At 43.5% G+C, this 21,984-nt stretch overlaps 1 protein-coding gene and 1 long non-coding RNA gene across 2 annotated transcripts; one reads left to right on the forward strand and one right to left on the reverse strand.

The window, feature by feature from the left end:
- Positions 1-1,303: 1,303 nt before the first annotated feature.
- MYL3 (myosin light chain 3) lies at positions 1,304-20,254 on the reverse strand. The gene is made up of 7 exons (XM_005532109.3): positions 20,049-20,254; positions 14,274-14,301; positions 8,867-9,016; positions 6,167-6,340; positions 5,394-5,471; positions 5,171-5,205; positions 1,304-1,826 (listed from the first exon to the last, which is right to left on the reverse strand). The coding sequence occupies exons 1-6, from the start codon at positions 20,169-20,171 to the stop codon at positions 5,177-5,179; spliced, it is 582 nt and encodes a 193-aa protein (XP_005532166.1). The 5' UTR covers positions 20,172-20,254; the 3' UTR covers positions 1,304-1,826; positions 5,171-5,176.
- LOC148185269 (uncharacterized) lies at positions 14,785-18,392 on the forward strand. Its single transcript, XR_015772299.1, has 3 exons — positions 14,785-15,362; positions 15,661-15,826; positions 16,845-18,392. It is a non-coding gene; the product is annotated as an uncharacterized LOC148185269 (long non-coding RNA).
- Positions 20,255-21,984: the final 1,730 nt, after the last annotated feature.

The following is a 21,984-nucleotide window of genomic DNA, read 5'->3' on the forward strand; positions in this document are numbered from 1 at the left end:
CTGGAATTGTCCAGGTTGGACGGGGCTGGGAGAAAACTGGGATTGAGGCTGGGATCCCTCCAATGCTGGAATTAATCTTCTATTAATATTAATATTAATATTAATATTAACATTAACATTAACATTAACATTAACATTAATATTAATATTAATATTAATATTAATATTAATATTAATATTAATATTAATATTAATATTAATTATATTATAGATATAAATGTTCATATGATATTAATATTAATATAAATATTAATAATAATAATATAAAAATACATATATGTTCATATAGAATACATATTATTATATTAATATATATTAATATAGTGGTTATCATAATAGATTATTAAAATAATATATAGTATAAAACATTATATCAATATTAATATATAAATGTTATATTAATAAATATTAATTAATTAATAGATCATATATATTATATATTATACATTCTATATATTATCGGTGATATATTTATCTATTAATCTATTATCTATTATCTATTAATTAATATATATAATCTATTAATATTAACCTTAATTAATATTAAATATATTAATTAATGTTAGTATAAATATTAGTATTCATAGTAATATTAAAATTAGTATTGATATCAGTATTAATATTAATATCAATGGTAATATTAATATCGATGTTACTATTAATATTAATATTAATATTAATAGTAGTACTAATAGTAATAGTAATAGTAATAGTGATATAAACAGAAATATGAATATTAATATTAGTATTAATCCTGATATAGTGATATAAATAATGATATAAATATAAATATTATAATTAATATTAATATTAATATTAATATTAATATTAATATTAATATTAATATTAATATTAATGTTGATATTGAAATTAATGTTAATTAATAGATTTGCATTCCCTAAAAACCTCTGCCAGCTCCTGGCCTCTCCTGTTTCCAACTCCAGAGGATTTATGGGTTTTTTCCTTACTTTTTCAATTATTATTCCCCAGAAAAGGAACTCTCTTAATCCATGTGATTTTCCACAACTTTCCCAAATTTCCTCGGGAAATTTCCCAATTTCCAAAGAAATTTCCCAATTTCTGCTGAGGTTTCTCTCAGGATTTCTTTCCCTTTCCCCTTTCCCTCACACGGACACAGAAACAAAGGCACGGAAAATCCCATTTTTTACTGCAAAAACTCCAGGACCGAGATGTTTTTATTGGAACAACTTCCAGTTTTCCTTTGGGGAAGATTTCTTGTTTCCTAGGAAAATTATTGGGATGGGAAGGAATCCTCATGGAGAAAAGATGGATTTGAGCAAAATTTGCTTTAATTTGGATTTTATTTTGCTTTTATATTTTTAATTTTCCATCATCCAGAGCAGGGAAAAAAAAAACATCAGCGAGGTTTTGTTGTTGCTAATTTCTGGGAATTCCACAGGTTTTCCCTAAGAATGAAGGATATTCCTGGGATTTTTACACCGGTGTCCCATAAACACAGGGAAAAGGTGAAGTTTGGGATGGGAAAAGTGATTTTTTTTATCAATTTATTCATGAAAAGAATTCCTCCCTTTTCCTCAGTTTTGTATTTCTGTTTATTTCCTTCATCCTAAAGAAATTCCCAGGGATTCCTGGTTCACATTCCAGTTTTTTCTGCTGGATCTCCACAGGATCCACCCTTTTCCCATGGAGGAACAAAGCGAACTAAACAAAAATATCCAAATATTTTTGGGGATTTAGGCACATTTCGGAGCTCTGGAATGGGAATCGGGGCTGAAAAACAAGGAGAAATTCCAGCACGTGGAAATCCGAGGCCGGTATCCGGAATTCTCGGTGCTTATCTTGTCCTGGAAGATAAAGATATTTTTAAGAATTCGAGGAAAAAAGAACAAACAATTCCCCTGGGAATCATCCTCATCTCATCAACAACGAGAGCTGCCAAAACACCGGGAATCATCCCAAAATCCCGGCGATGGAGAAAACACGGGAAGCAGTCCCTGGCACCTGGAGCCAATCCAGGTCAGAAAATTCCCTATAAAATATTCCCAATTCCCTCAGGAAATCAGGAGGAAAGGCCCAGTTTCATCCCGGTACGGAGACGCGGCTTTTCCGTCCCTCCATCCCATGGGAATGGCCAAGAGACGAAGCCATTCCTGAATTTTTGGGCTCAGCTCCAGATTCCCACAGAGTTCGAATCCTGTGGCAAAGGACCTTTGTTCCTTCCAGGATGGAGATCCCATTCCGTTTGTCTTTCCCGAAATATTCCAAGCCCCACGGCAGGGGTGGAAGGGCCCCCAGTGGATGATGCCACCCAAACTCATCGGCAAATCCCAGGAATGTCGGTTTCCAGGGAATCACAAACTTCCATCTTCACCTTTCCAAACCCATTAAAAATCAATTTGCTTCCCAACCCTATTCCAGTTTTCCAGCTTCCCGGTTTTCCGCGCTCTTGTGTCCTCTCTGGTGGAAAAAGTCGGTTCCCATCGGAACGGGAATTTTCCATCAGTGGGTTTGGATTAAGGATGGAAAATATCCCGAAACAACAGGCAGGGACCATGGATCGGGATTACTTCGGTATCAAAAAGTGGGAACCAGTTGGAAAATTCCAAGCTCAAAGGTAAATGCCTTAAGGGAAAAAAAAAATTGGATCCTAAAAAATAAATGGTTCCTGATCTTTGGTGTGAAAAACTGGGAACCAGTTGGAAAATTCCAGGTTCAAAGGTAAATTCCTTAAGGAAAATGCCTTAAGGAAAATTCCTTAAGGAAAATTCTAGGTTCAAAGGTAAATTCCTTAAGGAAAATGCCTTAAGGAAAATGCCTTAAGGAAAATGCCTTAAGGAAAATGCCTTAAGGAAAATTCCTTAAGGAAAATTCCAAGTTCAAAGGTTAATGCCTTAAGGGAAAAAAAAATGGATTCTAAAAGGGAAAAATAGAAATAAAGGGAAAAAACCCCAAACTAAATCGAGTTTGGGGTTTTTTTTTAGTTTATTTATATTTTGTTAAATTATATCTTGGAACAGAATTCCCGAAAAACCGGGATGTGACTCCCACTTAACCCAGAATCAAAAGTCACCACAGCACAGCCAGGTCAGCTCCAAAACCAAACCAAAGCCGGGCCTAAAAATAAACCAGAGCCGAGGGGAAGGACTAAAAACAAATAAAACATCCAGACCAAATCCGAGCGCAGCTTTTCCTGGGAAATCAGAACAGATGGATCGGTCGAGTCCTTCCCCAGGGGCTGAGCGGGGAGAAAACCCAGGGAATGGCGGGGAAAGGCAGCGGGAGCCTTTAAAAAACCGGGATAAACCCAGCCAGGAAATCCTGGGAATAAAACCCAGCTCCTTTGTGAGGGCGAGACGGAGAAACCCTCGGTGGTGCCGTGGTTTGGATGTGCCGGACAAAACTCCGGCTTTTTCCTGGAAAACCAATCCATTGTCGGGAGGCGGATTTGTGGAAAACCACTAATTGTACTAATTATACTAATTATACTGTAATTTTCTCTCGTCTCTCTCAGCCCCTTTTGGGCTGAATTCTTTTGGGATCCTCCCTCGTGGGGAGTCTCACTTATCTCAGTCCTAATTATTCGAAGAAAACTCCCCGGGGCTCATTAAAATCTTAAAATGAAATAAAATTAAAATTAATATTTAAAATTAAATAAATCGTGTTTATTAGAAGTTTTATTAAAAAACTTGGCAGATCCATCCAGACTTTCTGCACAAGCTCAACTCACCAAAAACTGGCACATTTTGCTCTGATGGTAAAAAATGGCCCCAAACCACGCGGCCGCTTCACCTTTATTTCTATTTTTACCCATTAACTACCAAAAGTGTATTGTTATTATATCTTAACAATTAATTACATAATTAAAACTGCAACTAACTCTAAACCAATCACTCTTTGTGCTCCTAAAAGCTGCACAATTATGGAGAAGAAGGAAGAAGAAGGATTAAAAATTACACCTTTTTTTCCTCTGCCTTTACTCCGTGTGTGAAACCCTAGAATAGATTAATATAATATAATATAATATTATATTAATATTATATAATATATAATATAATAATATATAATATAATATAATATAATATAATATAATATAATATAATATAATATAATATAATATATTATAATATGATATGATATAATATTATAATATTATAATATATATATTATAATAATATAATATAATATTATATAATATTATTATATATATAATATATAATATATAATATAATATAATATAATATAATATAATATAATATAATATAATATAATATTATATTATATTATATTATATTATATATTATATATTATATATATATTATATTATTATATATTATATATAATATATATAATAATAATATATAAAATAGATAATATATATTATATTATTATAATATTATAATTATATTTTATAATATAAATATAAATATATATAATTTTATATTTTATTATATACCCTAGAATATATTATTATAATATAATATAATATAATATAATATAATATAATATAATATAATATAATATAAATATAATATAATATAATATAATATAATATAATGTAATGTAATATAATATAATATTAATATTAATATAATATAATATTATATAATATTATATTATATTATATTATATATTATATATTATATTATATATATATCTTATATTATTATATATTATATATAATATATAATAATATATAGAAAATAAATAATATATATTATATTATTATAATATTATAATTATATTTTATTATATATAATATAATATATATAATATAATATTTAATATAATAAATAGATTTTTTCTATATAAAATCTATATTTTCACCTCAGTGATAAATGTAAAATTTTTCTACTTTCTACTTAATTTTTTACAAATTTTTTGCTTTCTCAGGGATATTTGGAAGCTTTTCTGTCAATATTATATAGGATTGATAAAAAATATTTTAAAGAATTGAATAGAGAAATGTCTCTACATTTCTGGACCCCTACATACACAGCTAGAGGTGATTCCTGATTCCTTCTTATCTCTTTCCCTCCTGTTTTTTCTCCCCTCTCCCATTGGCTCAGCTCTAATTCCTTGTTTTTTTTAGGAGTCTGGGAGCAGGGATTTGTACGGGAAATATTCCTTCTTGGGAGTTTCCAGGAAATCCTAAAGGAACGAGGGCTCGGAAATCCGGGAGGAGACTCACCTGGCCTCAGTTAGCCATGATGTGCTTCACAAAAGCTGGGAAAAAAGAGGGAAAGAAGGATCAGTTATTCCATGGAAAACATCATTAACCTCTCACAGATGGGGTTTATCAGGAGACTAAAGATAGACGCAAGGTTAGGCTAAAATCTGGAATTTTTGCTCTGTTTTTTCCATGGATTTCAAGATTCTTGGGAATATTTTAAGCTTTCAGGGATCCCAGGCACCTTCGTAGTTGATGCAGCCGTTGGCATCTTCCTGGCCAGCCATCAATTTGTCCACTTCCTCCTCAGTCAGCCTCTCCCCTGCGTGGAAAACAAAAATCCCCGGATCAAAATCCCGGATTTAGGAATTTAGGGATCAAAATTAGGGAAAATTAGGGATCAAAATCCCGGATTTAGCAATTTAGGAAGCTCCCGAGGAAGGCAAAAGAGAGGAGAGGGGGGAGGTTTCTCCTGGGGGGGAATTTGGGGTGCCAACCATGAGAAAAGTTCCTCTCGGAGTTGCAAACTCGATCCAAATTCCAAAGCTGACCCAAATCCGGGTGCAAATCTGAGAGTGAATTTGATCCCAAATCCAGAAAGACGGGAAAAATCTGGAAAGCCACGGGATATTATGGGAAAAACTCATTTTCCTAAGAATAAACTTGGTCTGAGTGCCAAATCTTGAAGGCTTGAGTCGGTTTTAACCAAGTCCTGATGAAAATACTCTCAGCAGAAACTCAGTTCCCCTCGGAGATTGAGGTTCTGGAAGATTCCAAGGTCAGATTTGGGATCTCAGGCATGGATCAGTGATGGATTTCATGAAATTTCATTTGATGATTGAAACATTTGGATTCTCTGGCCTCGTTTTGGCGAAGCGGAACCAAACCGAGGGAAGGGGTGGGGTTGGAAATTTCGGGATCGTTTTACGGCGGCGGGAATGAGATGTTTATCGGAGAAATAAAACACGAAGGGAAAAGAGGGAGGGATGGAAATTCCCAAGGGAAGTTTTTCCTCACCCAGCGTGGCCAGGACGTGGCGGAGCTCGGCTCCCATGACCGTCCCGTTCCCTTCCTTGTCGAACACCCGGAGCCCTTCCACGAAATCCTCGTAGGTTCCGGTGTCCTTGGTCTTGGCGATGTGCTGGAGCATGGGCAGGAAGGTCTCAAAGTCGATCATCTTGGAATTCATCTCTGGAAAACACGGGGGAAAAGGGAATTTGGAGGGATTCTGGGAGATTTGGGAATTAAATGTGGGATATCCAGCATGGGGTGGAAGATCTGTGGGCATAAACATTGGGTAAAGGGAGAGAAGAGCCTGGAAAGAAAAGTTTGGGAGGATTCTGGGAGAGTTGGGAATTAACCATGGAATATCCACAGTGAGGCCAGTGGTGATAAATGTTGGATTAAGGGATAGAAGAGCCTGGAAATGGAAGTTTGGAGGGATTCTGGGAGAGTTGGGAATTAACCATGGAATATCCACTGTGAGGGAAGAACCGTGGGGATGAATTCCAGGTTAAGGAAGAAAAGAGGGTGGAAAAGGAAGTCTGGAGGGATTCTGGGAGAGTTGGGAATTAACCATGGAATATCCACAGTGAGGCCAGTGGTGATAAATGTTAGATAAAGGGAGAGAAGAGCCTGGAAAGGAAAGTTTGGGAGGGTTCTGGGAGAGCTGGGAATTAAACCATGGAATATCCAGCATGGGGTGGAAGATCTGTGGGGATAAATGTTGGATAAAGGGATAAAAGAGCCTGGAAAGGAAAGTTTGGGAGGATTCTGGGAGAGTTGGGAATTAACCATGGAATATCCACTGTGAGGGAAGAACCGTGGGGATGAATTCAGGTTAAGGAAGAAAAGAGGGTGGAAATGGAAGTTTGGAGGGATTCTGGGAGAGTTGGGAATTAACCATGGAATATCCACTGTGAGGCCAGAGATGATAAATGTTGGATAAAGGGATAGAAGAGTCTAGAAATGGAAGTCTGGAGGGATTCTGGGAGATTTGGGAATTAACCATGGAATATCCACTGTGAGGGAAGAACCGTGGGGATGAATTCCAGGTTAAGGAAGAAAAGAGGGTGGAAATGGAAGTTTGGAGGGATTCTGGGAGAGCTGGGAATTAACCATGGAATATCCACCATGGGGTGGAAGATCTGTGGGGATAAATGTTGGATAAAGGGATAAAAGAGCCTGGAAAGGAAAGTTCGGGAGGATTCTGGGAGAGTTGGGAATTAACTGTGGAATATCCACTGTGAGGGAAGAACCGTGGGGATGAATTCAGGTTAAGGAAGAAAAGAGGGTGGAAATGGAAGTTTGGAGGGATTCTGGGAGAGCTGGGAATTAACCATGGAATATCCACCATGGGGTGGAAGATCTGTGGGGATAAACTTTGGGTAAAGGGAGAGAAGAGCCTGGAAATGGAAATTTGGGAGGATTCTGGAAAAGTTGGGAATGAACTGTGGGATATCCACTGTGAGGCCAGAGGTGATAAATTTTGGATTAAGGGATAGAAGAGCCTAGAAATGGAAGTTTTGAGGGATTCTTGGAGATTTGGGAATTAAACCATGGAATATCCAGCATGGGGTGGAAGATCTGTGGGGATAAATGTTGGATAAAGGGAGAGAAGAGCCTGGAAATGGAAGTCTGGGAGGATTCTGAGAGATTTGGGAATTAACCATGGAATATCCACTGTGAGGGAAGAACCGTGGGGATGAATTCCAGGTTAAGGAAGAAAAGAGGGTGGAAATGGAAGTTTGGGAGGGATTCTGGGAGATCTGGGAATTAACCATGGAATATCCATGATCACAGAACTGTGGGGATAAAAGTTGGATAAAGGGAGAGAAGAACACGGGAATACATGGAAAACATGGAATACTGAAGGATATCACTGCAGTCATTACAGATGTTCAGCTTTTGTGGCACAATCCATGTCCTTACATCCAGGTCATCCCTTTGTTTCTCTGGATGTGCTGGAAATCTCCATGTTTTTAGGAAAAACTCCTGAATTCCTCCATAAATACAACTTCAAAAGGCAAAAATTCATCATTTTAAAACCCATTGATGCCCAGGGCTGTTAAATTAATTAATTCCCTTCGATTTGGGACAATTATCTTGATTTCCAGATCAATTCTTCTTCCCTTTCAGAGGCTGTTCCGTATCCTGAGCTACTCCACACCCAGAAAACGGAGATCTTCTCCAGGAATAAATTTGGGATTTCCCTTTCCCAAAACAGACAGAGGAGGCCAGGTTATCAATTGAAATGGATTTTTGATTTATCTTCTTTTGGGATTTTTGACTAGAACCAAAATATTTTCTCCCAACTTCACCTGAGTACTTTTAGAAGAATGCCTGATAATTGGCAGAGTTGGTTTTGTAAAAGAACTGCTCAGAAAGAACTATTCATAAAATTTGCAGTATTTATATAATTTTTTAAGCTTTTTTCTCAAAAATTTAAGATTTATAAGGTTTTTATACTTCTGAGGAGTAGTGTCTGCTCCCCCCCTTTTTTTCTGTAATTAAAAGTAAGATATTTGATTTTTTTGTTATGAACGTGAAAAATCATTAAAATACATGCAGCAAATAATACTTTTACAGCAACCGAGGCCTTATTAAGATGCATAATTAATATTATAGGAGATTAAAATTAATTAACTCATCTATAATATGAATTAGTGAGTGCACAAAATATATTCTCATCCCAGAGCTGATAAATCGGTGACCAACCTTCAGGTTTGGGTCTGCCAAGCAATTTCATGACCTCGGCCTGGGTCGGGTTCTGCCCCAAAGCCCTCAGGACGTCTCCACACTGGGCGTAGGTGATTTTCATCTCCGACTTGGGGGTCCGGTCGAAGAGGGAAAACGCTTCCTTAAATTCTGGAAGGGAAAAAAGGTCAGGAGAAATTCATTCCACGCTCCAAAAATCCCATCGGGATTTTTCCCTCAGTGACAGCCTGACCGTTTGGTTTTGCGGTTTGGGAAAAATTTGGATGAGCTTTGTTATCTCCGATGTTTGCGTTCCTCCTTCCTTGGGTTTTCCGGTTCCACCGGGGAATGGAATCGGAGAGGTCAGAATGCTTCTCCCGTGGTATTTCCGTCTCAGTGAACATCGGAAAGTGTGGAAAACAGGAGCAATCAGCCTTGGGAGCTTTCCAGCTCCTCGGGAGCACTCAGGAAGGGCCAGGATTCAACAGCAGCTCTGCTCATCCAGGAAAGCGGACCTTTGATAAAACACTGGATGCTTTGAGAGCACTGAGCCAGCGCCCGGAGCTCCAGGAGCACCTCAAGGAGCTGGAAATGAGAGATGCCGGGAAAAAATACTGGGATTATCACCCAAAAAGCAGTGAATTGGTGGGGGAGGGTGAAGGTGTATGGAAAACCTTATCCCAGAATTCCAGAATTCCAGAATGGCTCAGGTTGGAAGGGACCGGAGTGGATCCTGCTCCAGCAGGGCCGTCCCAGAGCACAGGGCTCAGGATGACATCCCGATAATTCTGGAATATCCCCGGTCAGGGAGACTCCACAGCCTCTCTGGGCTCTGCTCAGGGCTGGGCACTGCCCAGGGCACAAGTTCTGCCTCCTGTGCCGGAGGAATTCCTGGGATCGGTCCCTGCCCGTTCCTCTGGTGCCATTGCTGGGCCTGGAGCAGAACCTGGGCCTGCTCTGACCCTCCCTGCACCCAGGGACAGCCAGGGACACCCACGGACCGCCAGGGACAGCCAGGGACAGCCAGGGACAGCCAGGGACAGCCAGGGACAGCCAGGGACACTCAGGGACAGCCAGGGACAGCCAGGGACAGCCAGGGACACTCAGGGACAGACAGGGACAGCCTGGGACAGCCAGGGACAGCCAGGGACAGCCAGGGACCGCCAGGGACACTCAGGGACAGCCAGGGACACTCGGGGACAACCAGGGACACTCAGGGACAGCCAGGGACACTCGGGGACAACCAGGGACAGCCAGGGACAGCCTGGGACACCCAGAGACCCCCAGAGACACCCAGAGACCCCCAGGGACAGCCAGGGACACTCAGGGACCCCCAGTGACCCTCAGGGACACTCAGGAACAGCCAGGGACAGCCAGGGACACTAGGGGACAGCCTGAGGGTCCCTCTCAGCTGTGTCTCCTCTCCAGGCTGAGCAGCCCCAGCTCTCTCAGCCTCTCCTGGGCACCGAGATGCTCCAGGCCCTTCCTGAGCTCCAGGAGCTCCTGTCCCTGCTGTGCTGAGGAGCCAGGGCTGGACACCCCAGAGGCGCCTCCAGGGTGGGATCCAGAGAATGGGATTTGCTTTTCCCTCAGGAAGTGGGACCAGGCTGGATCTCCTGCGTGGAGCTGGAAAAATTCCCTTCAGAGGTTTCCCACCTCCCCAGACCGAGTCCCTCACTGCTGTGAGGAGCAGGATCCTGGTGGAGCATTCCCACGGGACAGGTTCTCCTTCCCACCACTGATTTCACACAGATGTGGTGCTTGAGGACGTCAGATGTTGGACCTGGCAGTGTTGGGATCAGTGCTATTAAGGATCTTTTCCAAACAGAACAATTCCGTGATTCTCATGGAGTCAGTGCAGGATCCAGCACAGACTTCCCCACACACTCCTGCTCCTCAGGCTCTGCTTTCCCTGCTGGAATGGCAGGGTCACAGGAGCATCCCAGGGAGCAGCAGCAACAGGCTGGTGTCCTTCAACTTCATCCTTTATCCTTTAACTTCATCCTTTATCCTTTATCATTTGTCCTTTAACTTCATCCTTTATCCTTTAACTTCATCCTTTATCCTTTATCATTTATCCTTTAACTTAATCTTTTATCCTTTATCATCTATCCTTCAACTTCATCCTTTATCCTTTAACTTCATCCTTTATCCTTTATCATTTATCCTTTATCCTTTATCCTTTATCCTTTATCCTTTATCCTTTAACTTCATCCTTTATCCTTTAACTTCATCCTTTATTTTGTAACTTTATCCTTTATCCTTTATCCTTTATCATTTATCCATTATCATATATCCTTTATCCTTTAACTTCATCCTTTATTTTTTAACTTTATCCTTTATCCCTTATCCTTTATAATTTATCTTTTAACTTTATCCTTTATCATTTATCCTTTATCCTTTACCCTTTAACTTTATCCTTTACCCTTTATCCTTTATTCTTTAACTTCATCCTTTATCCTTTAATTTTATCCTTTATTCTTTATTCTTTATCCTTTATCCTTTATCCTTTATCTTTTAACCTCATCCTTTATTCTTTAACTTCATCCCTTATCATATATCCTTTATCCTTTAATTTTATCCTTCATCATTTATCCCTTATCCTTTATCATTTATATTTTGACTTTATCCTTTATCATTTATCCTTTAACTTTATCCTTTATCTTTATCCTTTATCCTTTATCCTTTAATTTTATCCTTTATCCTTTATCCTTTAATTTTATCCTTTATCCTTTACCCTTTAACTTCATCCTTTAACTTCATCCTTGATCCTTTAACTTCATCCTTTATCCTTTAACTTCATCCTTCATCCTTTATCCTTTATTCTTTAACTTTATCCTTTAACCTTTATCCTTTATCCTTTAATTTTATCCTTTATCCTTTAACTTCCCTGTTATCCTCGATTTCCCAGGGCACCATCCACAGCTGATCACAGAAATCCTTTTGGCTTTAAACCCCTGGATCTGCCGCTACTTTTCCGCCTTTATTTCCTTCCCACTTTTCCGAACTCCAGGAGATCATCCTCTTTTCCCTAAATCCTGATTTATCCCACCATTCATCCACACACCCTGCACCCCGGATTTTCTCCATCTTCCCCAACTGCCTCCCTTCATCCCATCTCCCTCTTTTTCCTTTCCTTCTTTCCCTCTGTCCTCCCTTCTTTGATTTTCCCTGGATTTTCCTGGATTTTTCCTGGATTCTCCTCTCTCCCTCCCTTTCCATTTTGATCATTCCACTCCAATTTTCCTCATTTCCTTCCTCACCCAACACTTCCACACAAGACTGAGCTTTCTCATTTGGGACTAATTAACGTTCCCTTGTTTTCTTCTTCCCGCTCTCCTCTTTCCTCCTGGAATTTTCCTCCCTCTCCTGGATTTTCCCTCCTGTCCCCGGGCAGATCCCCGATCCCTTTCCAGTCCCTCATTCCAGCAGAGGGCAATCGTGGATTTTCCTGGGATTCTTGCTGTGGAATGGGGGCAGAGATTCCCTGCCCAGCTCCTTTCCTGGTGCTCGCGGGTCAGGAATAACGGGAAATATTCCCACCTCCCTGAGCTCCTCATCCATCACCCCCGAGCGCTGAGCACCATCTCCCAAAGATTCCCAATCCAGCAAAATTCCTGTCTCAGGCTCAGATTTCCAAGGGTTTGTTCCTTTTCTTTTTTCCTCCCTCCTATTTTAATCTTTTCATTTGCATTTGCTGACTCCACGAAATTCCCGTCCAAGCTCCAAAACCACCTCGGTGTCCTTCGCCCTCCCTCTGGCCAGGAAACCTCTGGAAGGATATTTTCGGATTCCCTAATTACTGCCTCTCTGCCCGCCTGGAACAGCTCCCTTTTCCCTCCCTTCCCAGAAATTCCGGGAGCTGGAGAGGCCCAAATCCAGGGATCTCAGAGGACTTTGCTACCAGGGATGGGACACATAAAAATGGGGGTGGAATTCACCCCAGAGCATCAGTTCTTGTCCTGGAGCAACATTTTGGGGGCAAAAATATCCAGGAATCCTTTCAGGGAATCTTTTTGTTCCACACGACTTTTCCCTTGGGGAAAAAAAGAGAAGGAATTTGGGAAGGAAGGAATTTAGGAAGGAATTTAGGGGGAAGGGAAGGGAAGGTGCGGGAAGGGAAGGTGCGGGAAGGGAAGGGAAGGGAAGGTGCGGGAAGGGAAGGTGCGGGAAGGGAAGGGAAGGTGCGGGAAGGGAAGGGAAGGGAAGGGAAGGGAAGGGAAGGGAAGGGAAGGGAAGGGAAGGTGCGGGAAGGGAAGGGAAGGGAAGGGAAGGGAAGGGAAGGGAAGGTGGAAGGGAAGGGAAGGGAAGGGAAGGGAAGGGAAGGGAAGGGGAAGGGAAGGGAAGGAAGGGGAAAGGAAGGGGAAGGAAGGGAGGGGAAGGAAAGGGAAGGGAAGGGAAGGGAAGGGAAGGGAAGGGAAGGGAAGGGAAGGGAAGGGAAGGGAAGGGAAGGGAGGAAGGGAAGGGAAGGGAAGGGAAGGGAAGGGAAGGGAAGGGAAGGAAGGGAAGGGAAGGGAAGGGAAGGGAAGGGAAGGGAAGGGAAGGGAAGGGAAGGGAAGGGAAGGGAAGGGAAGGGAAGGGAAGGGAAGGGAAGGGAAGGGAAGGGAAGGGAAGGGAAGGGAAGGGAAGGGAAGGGAAGGGAAGGGAAGGGAAGGGAAGGGAAGGGAAGGGAAGGGAAGGGATATCCATCCCAGAGGATGGGATTCCTACTGCTTTGGGAAATTGGGAAATCCAACCTTCCTGGGACACCGGGATCCTCCTCGGCTCAGCAGGGCAAGACAAAGGGAGGTGTCAATTAAACATCTCTCCTCTCTGATCAATTTAATTAACCTGTTCTAATTAACCCCTTCCCTGATCCCAAGGGTTTAAAGAGCAAAGGCAAATCCTTCCAGATGTTTGATTCCATCCATCCATTTTCCCATAAAAGCCAGGCTGATTTTTGAGGGAGAAGGGAACAGCTGCAGCCCCAGGGTTCCCAGGGCTTCAGGCAGGAGGGTTTGGGATCAGTTTCTCGAGCTGCCACAAAGGGTTTGGAAATGAATGCCGATGTTTGGCTTTGGAAGGATAAAGAAATTCCACGCTTGGCGTTACGTGCTGGATTCGGGAGAGCTGGAACACATTAAGTTCTGAGGGAAGGCAGGAAAAATTTCCTGAAGGAGAATTGAGGGTTTTCCTTTGAAAATATTGATATCTGTGGGTTTTTCCTGAAGAAAAACCTGTCTTTGGGCTGGGTTGGGGGTGCAGCTGCTGGAAATGGGACACAAATTCCCTGCTTTTCTTTCAGAGCGAAGAATTTTGAGGAGGAGCGGAAGGAAAACCAGAATTCAAGCTCAGCCTTTCCAAAGTTCTTCCAGTATCCCAGCCCTGCTCATCCCAGCACTTCCCAGGGATGGATTTACTGAACGCGGGAGAGAAAAATCTTCCTCACCTTCGATCTGGTCGGGGCTGAATTCCACCTAGAAGAGACAAAAACAAGATAAGAGAACTGATAAGGAGGGAAGAACGATGCAGATAAGAAGAAATCGGTTCCATCTCCGTTTTATGATCCCGGCGGGGTCAGGAGGTCCATGAAGGATTCACCTCCCACTATCCCAGGTTGCTCCAAGCCCTTCCCAGCCTTGGACACTCACTCACAGGAGAAGTTCAGGTTGGATATTGGGAAAAAATCTTCCCAGAAAAGGTTGTCCAGGCCTGGCCCAGCTGCCCACGGCCATTCCTGGAGGGATTTTAGATCCATCTGGATGTGGCACCTGGGGACAGCGACAGCCTCGGCAGCGCTGGATTAATTCTTGGATCTGACGATCTTCGAGGACTTTTCCGCCCTAAATGGATCCATGACTCCACATTCCCTCTTTTCCTGGGAAGGACACTGGGATGGCTTCCCTTGGGATTTTGGTTGTGGGAAATATCCCAGCAGAAGGGAAACTGAGTTTTCCCTGGCATTTTTTTCCCGTTGGGAATGAAGGTTTCAAAGCCAGGACGTTCCAATCCCAGCCTCGCTCTCCCCAATGGTGGGGTTTGGTCCAAATCCATATGGGAGACAGAGAAATTCCCATTTTTTTTTTGTCCTGCCCTGACGTACAGACAACGCCACACATTCCGTGAGGATCCAAACCCAAACCTTTCCATCGGCGTGATCCCAGCTTTCCTCATCTCCAGCCTTCAGGGAATCATCACCTGATGGCATCAGCTGGATCCCGATGCCTCCAGATTCTTTCCCTGATTTTGCCCTGGAGGCTCCAGGAGGGATTAACTCCACCCTTGGCCCCTCTGACGTCATTCACGGCTTCCAATCTCCCGGAATTTTTCTCGATCCCAAAAAACCCCGTCACTCCACACTAAGGCTAAGCCTGACATCAGCCCTATTAATAAATCTGTTCTCACCCGGCAGGCGGGAGCGGAGCCGGGGGAAGCGTTTCGACAACGGAGCCTTTCCAAGAGCCAAACAACATTCCTGGTTTTTCATAGGACACTGAGGAATCCGGGGATGAACGGCAGGGATTGGGAGGAAGAGGAGGTTGGATTTTAGGGGGTTTTTCATTGATTTAATTTGTTGAGGGGTTTTTGTGGGATTTTGTTGTTGTTGTTGTTGTTCTGGGGAGGTTTTTCCCGTTCCCTCGGGTCGCTGCTTCAGGAGACAGAAATGCGGGAGCAGGAAGGAGGCCAGGAAAACCATCGGGATCGGGATCCTGAGGTTGAGGTTATGTTTGCATTTCGCCGTCGCGTGGGTTTTTTTTTTTTTCTTGCACTAAAACCTTTTTAATCTCATTAATCCACAACATTCCCATCATCCCCTCTCCCGTCACTTTCCACAGGCATTTGGATGGAGATAAAACTCCTCCAGCGCTCTGGGATGAGCATTGATCCAGTCTCCAAGAGCTCCAGCTGATCCAAAGGAAAAGGGAGCAAAACCAGGAATCAACCCTTAATTCCAGCTTGGATTCCAAGGAGAAATATCTCAGGAATAGGAAAATTGTCAAGGTCACGCAGAGGTTGCTGCTGCATGAAAATCCCACAGAATTATTCCTTATTTCTGGTCTGCACTTAAAATTCCGGAGGGCAGGGATGGATGGGATATTGGGAAGGAATTCCTGGCTGGGAGGGTTGGGGGGAGCTGGGATGGAATTCCCAGAGCAGCTGTGGATGCCCCTGGATCCCTGGCAGTGCCCAGGGCCGGGTTGGATGGAACTTGGAGCAGCCTGGGATAATGGGAAGTGTCCCTGCCCTGGCGGAAGTGGATTGGGATGATCCTTAAGGTCCCTTTTAACCCAAAATTCCTGGGATTCTATAATTTTCCACAGGGAAATTTTAGCTCCTTTGGAAGTGGGACTGAGAGGGATTCTTTTGGGAATGCTGTGCCTGCCAGTGTCAGGAAACAGAGGCAGAGCTCTCCTGTCACCACATTATCCCATTATCCCGCTATCCCATTATCCCGCTATCCCGTTATCCCGTTATCCCGTTATCTCATTTATCCCATTTTATCCCGTTATCCCATTTATCCCGTTATCCCATTATTCCGTTATCCCATTTATCCCGTTATCCCGGTGTCCCTTGGGCAGCTCATCCCTCTTTATTTCTCGGGACAGTTCCAAGACAAAGGCCGGAATATTTCAAAGAGCTCCTGGAGCTGGATTTTTCAGGAGCCGGAAAAGCCCAAGGATGGAGGGGACTTGCTGGGGCCTGGCAGTTGGAATTATCCCATGGAATTTTTCCATCCCTGGGTTGGGATTTAAAGGAATGATTCAATCCATCTCTCCCAAGAAAAACTCCCCCAAATCAATTTGTTCATCCCAAGGGAACGGGATTTTTCCCATTCCCTTTTCCCAGCCTCAGGTGCAGCTCTTCTGCCCATGGAACGCTCCAAACTCCGGAGCTGAAATCCAGCAGGATTCACCATTCCAGGTGCCCTGTTTCCCCTGGCTGCTCCCAGTTTTCCCCGGATACTTTTCCATCTTTCCACGCAGAAAAACAAAAAAGGAAAGAAACTTTTCCTTTCCAGGGTTTTCCAGGGACAACAGATTCCACGCAGCCTTGAGATCCCAACGCTCCCCAAAAATAACATTTTCCCCAGGAAAGCATGGAAAACGCGACCATCACGGATAACTCCCTATGGAAAACCACGTCCCTTCCAGGTCTCCACGTGGATTTTTTTATCCCAGTCACCAGACCTGGAACAACGTCACCTCATTCCAACTTTAGCCGCTGAAATGCCGGCACCCAAATTCCCGAATTCCCGTCTCATCCCCCTTTATCCCAGCTCAGCGTCTCCCAGGGGTGACTCAGTCCACCCGGATACAGGAGTTTGGTGCCATCCCAAGGGATGAACTTCCAGGGATTTTCTCCCTGTTCATTATTGAGGATTTCGATCCGGTGATCCCTTTTCCCGTGGTTAAAGGAGCCGTTCCCACTTTCCGTGTCCTTAAAAATCATAAATCAATCCTGGATTTCAGATCCTTTTCCATGGAAGCAAAATATATTCCTGGGAAAATTAAAGAGCTTCCAGGTGGGAATGACTTAAATGTTTGGAAAAGATAAAATTTTTTTGTTGCCAAATCTTTTCAGGACAATTTATTCCTCAAAATAAAAAGTTCAGGGATCATCCTAGAAAAACACTTCCTTAAAAAAAAAAAATCCAAGGAAATGAGCTCATCTCTTCTGGAAAAGGCAGAAACAAATCCCCCAAAACATTTTTGGATGAGCTGCAAACAACATCCAATCGCACCCGCGCTCGGAAATTCGGGAAACCTTTGGAAAGCCGGAAATTTTGGAGTGTTGGATCAAATCCGACGGGAACGGGCATGTGAGAATAGCCAAAGAATTTGGGATGATGGCTTTGGATAAGGGATGGATCCCACATTTAGAACTGGCGTCCCAACTGACACAAAAGACTGGGAGCGTCCAGAGGTGAGAGAAAAAAAATTGGGAATCTCCAAAATAATTCCAGGCACCAAAGAAAATCCTGGGATTGTTATCAGGATTGGGAGAAGCAGGAATATTCCACAAGGGGCACCTTTCCCTACCCCAGGAATATTTTGATTTTGAGACTTTCCAGGGGTTAAAAAAAAAGCCTCAAAATTCCAAACAAAACCAATAAAATCCGGGAATAAATAGAAATTAAGATATTCCCATAAAAAAGATGGATTTTGGAACATTTTGTTTGGATGCAATGTTGTTTTTCCAACTTTTTTATCCATTATGGATAAAAACTATGGAAATTATGGAAAAGATGATGGAAATAGGAATGGATTTCATCCTGCAGTGCAGAAATTGGGATATTTGGAGAATTCCAACCCTCATTAACGCATTTTTCCAAACATTGGGAAGGGATTTGGGGCCCCAGCAGAGCTGAATTTATGGAGCAGGAATTCACATAAACCGACAAGGACATTCCTGATCAAATTAAAGAATTCCCAGGAAAACTTCTTTAGGAAATATCCCCTCCCTTTTCTAAGAGGTCGGGAAAAAAATGCCCCAGACTCCAACCCCGTGTTTTCCAATTTCCCTGATCCAATATTTGGGAATGGGATATTCCCTGCAGAGTTGAAGGGATGCTCTCACAGCGGCACTGGATTGGGATTTGTTTATTATTCGGGAATTCCCGAGGAAATTTTAGCACCTTAAAAACGGGATCAGAACTCCAGAATTTATGGAATATTTCTATTGTACGTAACCTTCATCATTCCAAACGGTGCCGAAGGAGGAAAATCAAAATTTCCATAAAAAAAAAATAAAAGAATTTTCCCAAATAATTGTGCAGAGTCATTTTTTAAAATGCAGGAATTGATTTTTTTTTTCCCAGGATAAAAATAAAATTTGCGGAGCGCGGAATTGTTTTGATTAAAAAAGGAAGATTTTTTTTTTCTGGGGGGGGGATTTTTTTTTAATGGCAGCTCATCCTTGATCCCACAACATCCCAGAATCCCAGTGGATATTCCCACAAAGTCACGGTGTCCCCCCTGTGCCTCCAAGGGAAGTGATTCCCTTTCTCCCAGTCCTTTTCCAGCTCTGGAATGTTGAGCACAGAGGTGTCGGAGAGAGCTGGATCCCGTCACAAACCTCTTCCCCAAGGTCACGGAATTGCTCTGGGAGCGCCAACTCTGGAGTCATTCCCTTCAAAACTTCCCTGAAACTGAATTCCTTGGGATTTGATTCCTTGATGTGTTACAAATCACTGCTTTTCCCAGCAGGATTTACAGGGAATTTGGGATTCGAGGAAGGAAAAGGCCCTTCCAGTGCTCCCTTTGTCCCAAATCCTGAGCTTGGTCCCACGTGGAAGAGCAGAAGGATTTAACCAATGAGGAGACAAAGCAACTGATTCCCTGTCTCACGGAATTCCCACGTTTTCCTGAGGGGAAAATGCTTTTTGAGGATCCAGAGATATTTATCCATTGGGAATGTCCAGCTTGGAGAAGGGAAAGATCCAGGGAGAGCTCAGAGCCCCTTGCAGGGCCTGAAGGGGCTCCAGGAGAGCTGGAGAGGGACTGGGGACAAGGGATGGAGGGACAGGACACAGGGAATGGCTCCCACTGCTTGGATGGGATATTGGGAAGGAATTCCTGGCTGGGATGGAATTCCCAGAGCAGCTGTGGCTGCCCCTGGATCCCTGGAAGTGCCCAAGGCCAGGCTGGAGCAGCCTGGGATGATGGGAGGTGTCCCTGCCCATGGAATGGGATGGGATATAAGGTCTGTCCTAATCCAAACCATTCCAGGATTCTGGGATTCCCTGATTCTGGGATTCTCTGCTCCAAATTCCCACGAAAAAGAGATCCTGCAAAGCTGCTCTTCTTTTTCCAGAGGCAGTGCCCTTTCCCAAAGGACAATTCCAAAGGGACAATTCCCAAGGGACAATTCTCAAAGGAAAACCCTTTTTTCCCGAAGGACAATTCCCAAAGGACAACCCTTTTTCCCAAGGGATAATTCCCAAAGGATGATTCCCAAGGGACAATTCCCAAAGAACAACCCTTTTCCCCAAAGAACAATTCCCAAAGGAAAACCCTTCTTCCCATGGGACAATTCCCAAAGGACAATTCCCAAAGGAATTTTTTCCCAAAGGACAATTCCCAAAGCACAATGCCACGCTAAGACATCCTCCCGTGCCTCGCAGCGTTTATCCCTCGCGGGACATTTCCCGTTCGGCACAAACCCGTTCCCAGCTGATTTTTCAGGATCCAAATTCCCGGTATCCAGCTCCATCTCCACCTACTTTGACCGAAGCCGGGTTAAATTCCACTTCTTTCTTGGGCTCTGGTTCGGCCGGCTTAGGCGCCGGCTTGGGCTCTTCCTTCTTAGGCTCGGCCTTCTTAGGCTCGGGCTTCTTGGGAGCCATGGCTGATTTGGGAAGGAGAGGCTGGGAAAGGCTGGGAAAGGCTGGGAAAGGCTGGGAAAGAGAGGAGCTGCCGCAGGAGAATTCCCGGCCTGGGGTGGGTTTTTATCCCCTCTGGAAGTGCCGCCTTGTCCCTCCCCGAGCCGTCACATGCCGGAGCTCACAATGGGGGCACGGCTATAAAAGGACAAGACTGGCCCCGGCTATTTTGGATCCTGCCCTTGGATCCGGCATTGTTCTCAATTAACACTTCCATGGAAAAGAGATTTTGGGGGGGTTTAGGCCGAGCCTGGCTCCGGCTCAAACATTTTTGCCGTGCGGGGACGAGGGGGAGGCTGGGTTACGATCCAGGTGCTCCATTGGCTTTGACCCTGGCCAGGGCCATCCCGTGTGACATTCCCAGCTCCCGAGTGACATTCCCAGCTCCTGAGTGACATTCCCAGCTCCCTTCTCCAGCCTGGATGGCCCCCCTGGCCTTTGTCATGCAAAGATAAGCCCGGGTTTATATTTAGAGCCGAGGATGCGGCTTTAGGGAAGCTCAAGCATCCGCACGGTGTCAGCTGGCGCGGGCAGAATTCCTCCCTCGGATCACACGCTGCCCTTCTCCCGGGAAGGGACCCAAAAATCCTGGATTGCTTTGAGGAAAACTCATCCAGGAGCAGGGAAAAGGCAGGCACGAAGGGAAGGGGCAGCGCTGGAAGTGCATCCTCAGAGCTGGGATTTTCCAGGCCTTTTTAGGGACTCGAGTGCCAAATTCCTGTCCCAAGGACCGAGATAAGAGCGGCTGCTTGAAGCTTTCCTAATCTCAGACTCACTTGGATCGGGTAACTTGGATTTGCTTCCCCTCGAAGCAAAATGCAGGGAATCATTCCCAGATTTATGTCGTTTTCCCAGGATGTTTCCCATTCCCAGGTCATTTCCAGGAGGACCCAGGGCCACTTGCACGTTCCTTGGATGACTTTTATTTTCCCAAAACACCTGGAAGGAAGCAGCCACCAAATCCCAGTGTTTTTGGGAGGGGATCCAGGCTGGAATTCCAATAAATATCAGTTCAATTATAAATCTCTTGGAATTCCTTTGGATTTCATCCTGGATATCCATGATCCATATCCCTTTAATCTGCTTTTCCCGGATCCGCCCCTGCTTCCCAGATTTCCTTCAGGTGCCAAAGCCCCACCGGAAAAGTTTTCCTGCAGGTTTCTCTTTTCCATTTTCCCATTATTTTCTGTCCCAACAGGAATTAGGACAGGGAAGTTTCTGGTGATTCCGAAGGGATCCCCGCAAACTCTGCACGCTGGAGGTATCCAGAAAAAAACAGAACCACGGGATCGCTGAATCCATGGAATGGTTTGGGCTGGAAGGACCTGGGAATTCCTTTATCCCACGCCAATGGACACCTTCCATTAAAACGAAATATTCCAGCCTGGCCTGGAAAACTCCCAGGGATTGGGAAAAATAACAGAAATAACAGGAATCATTCCTTGTTTTCACATCCTGGAAAAGTTTTCCCCTCTAATTCCTGCATTGGAATGAGTCGTGCCTGGAAAACTGGGGGAGCTTTTACAGATCCCGAGAAATCCCAGGGATTTATTTCACCACGCTCCCTATAAACTCCTCAGTCCGCATCTCTGGAATCAGATCCAGGGAATTTCGGATTCTGCTCATTTAGAGCAGCAAAATTCCAGTGAAAATGAATTATTTGGGATCAGCTGCAGCCACAGGGACGGGTTTTACACATTTAAAAAAAGCCACCAGGCCACATTCCCGAATGGAAAACAGCCCTGGAAAACTTCAGGCCATTAAGATGCCAGCAGGA

This window comes from Pseudopodoces humilis, chromosome 1 (assembly GCF_049639895.1).
Source record: "Pseudopodoces humilis isolate 2021_Gansu_Grassland_sample_001 chromosome 1, ASM4963989v1, whole genome shotgun sequence".
Lineage (NCBI taxonomy): Eukaryota > Metazoa > Chordata > Aves > Passeriformes > Paridae > Pseudopodoces > Pseudopodoces humilis.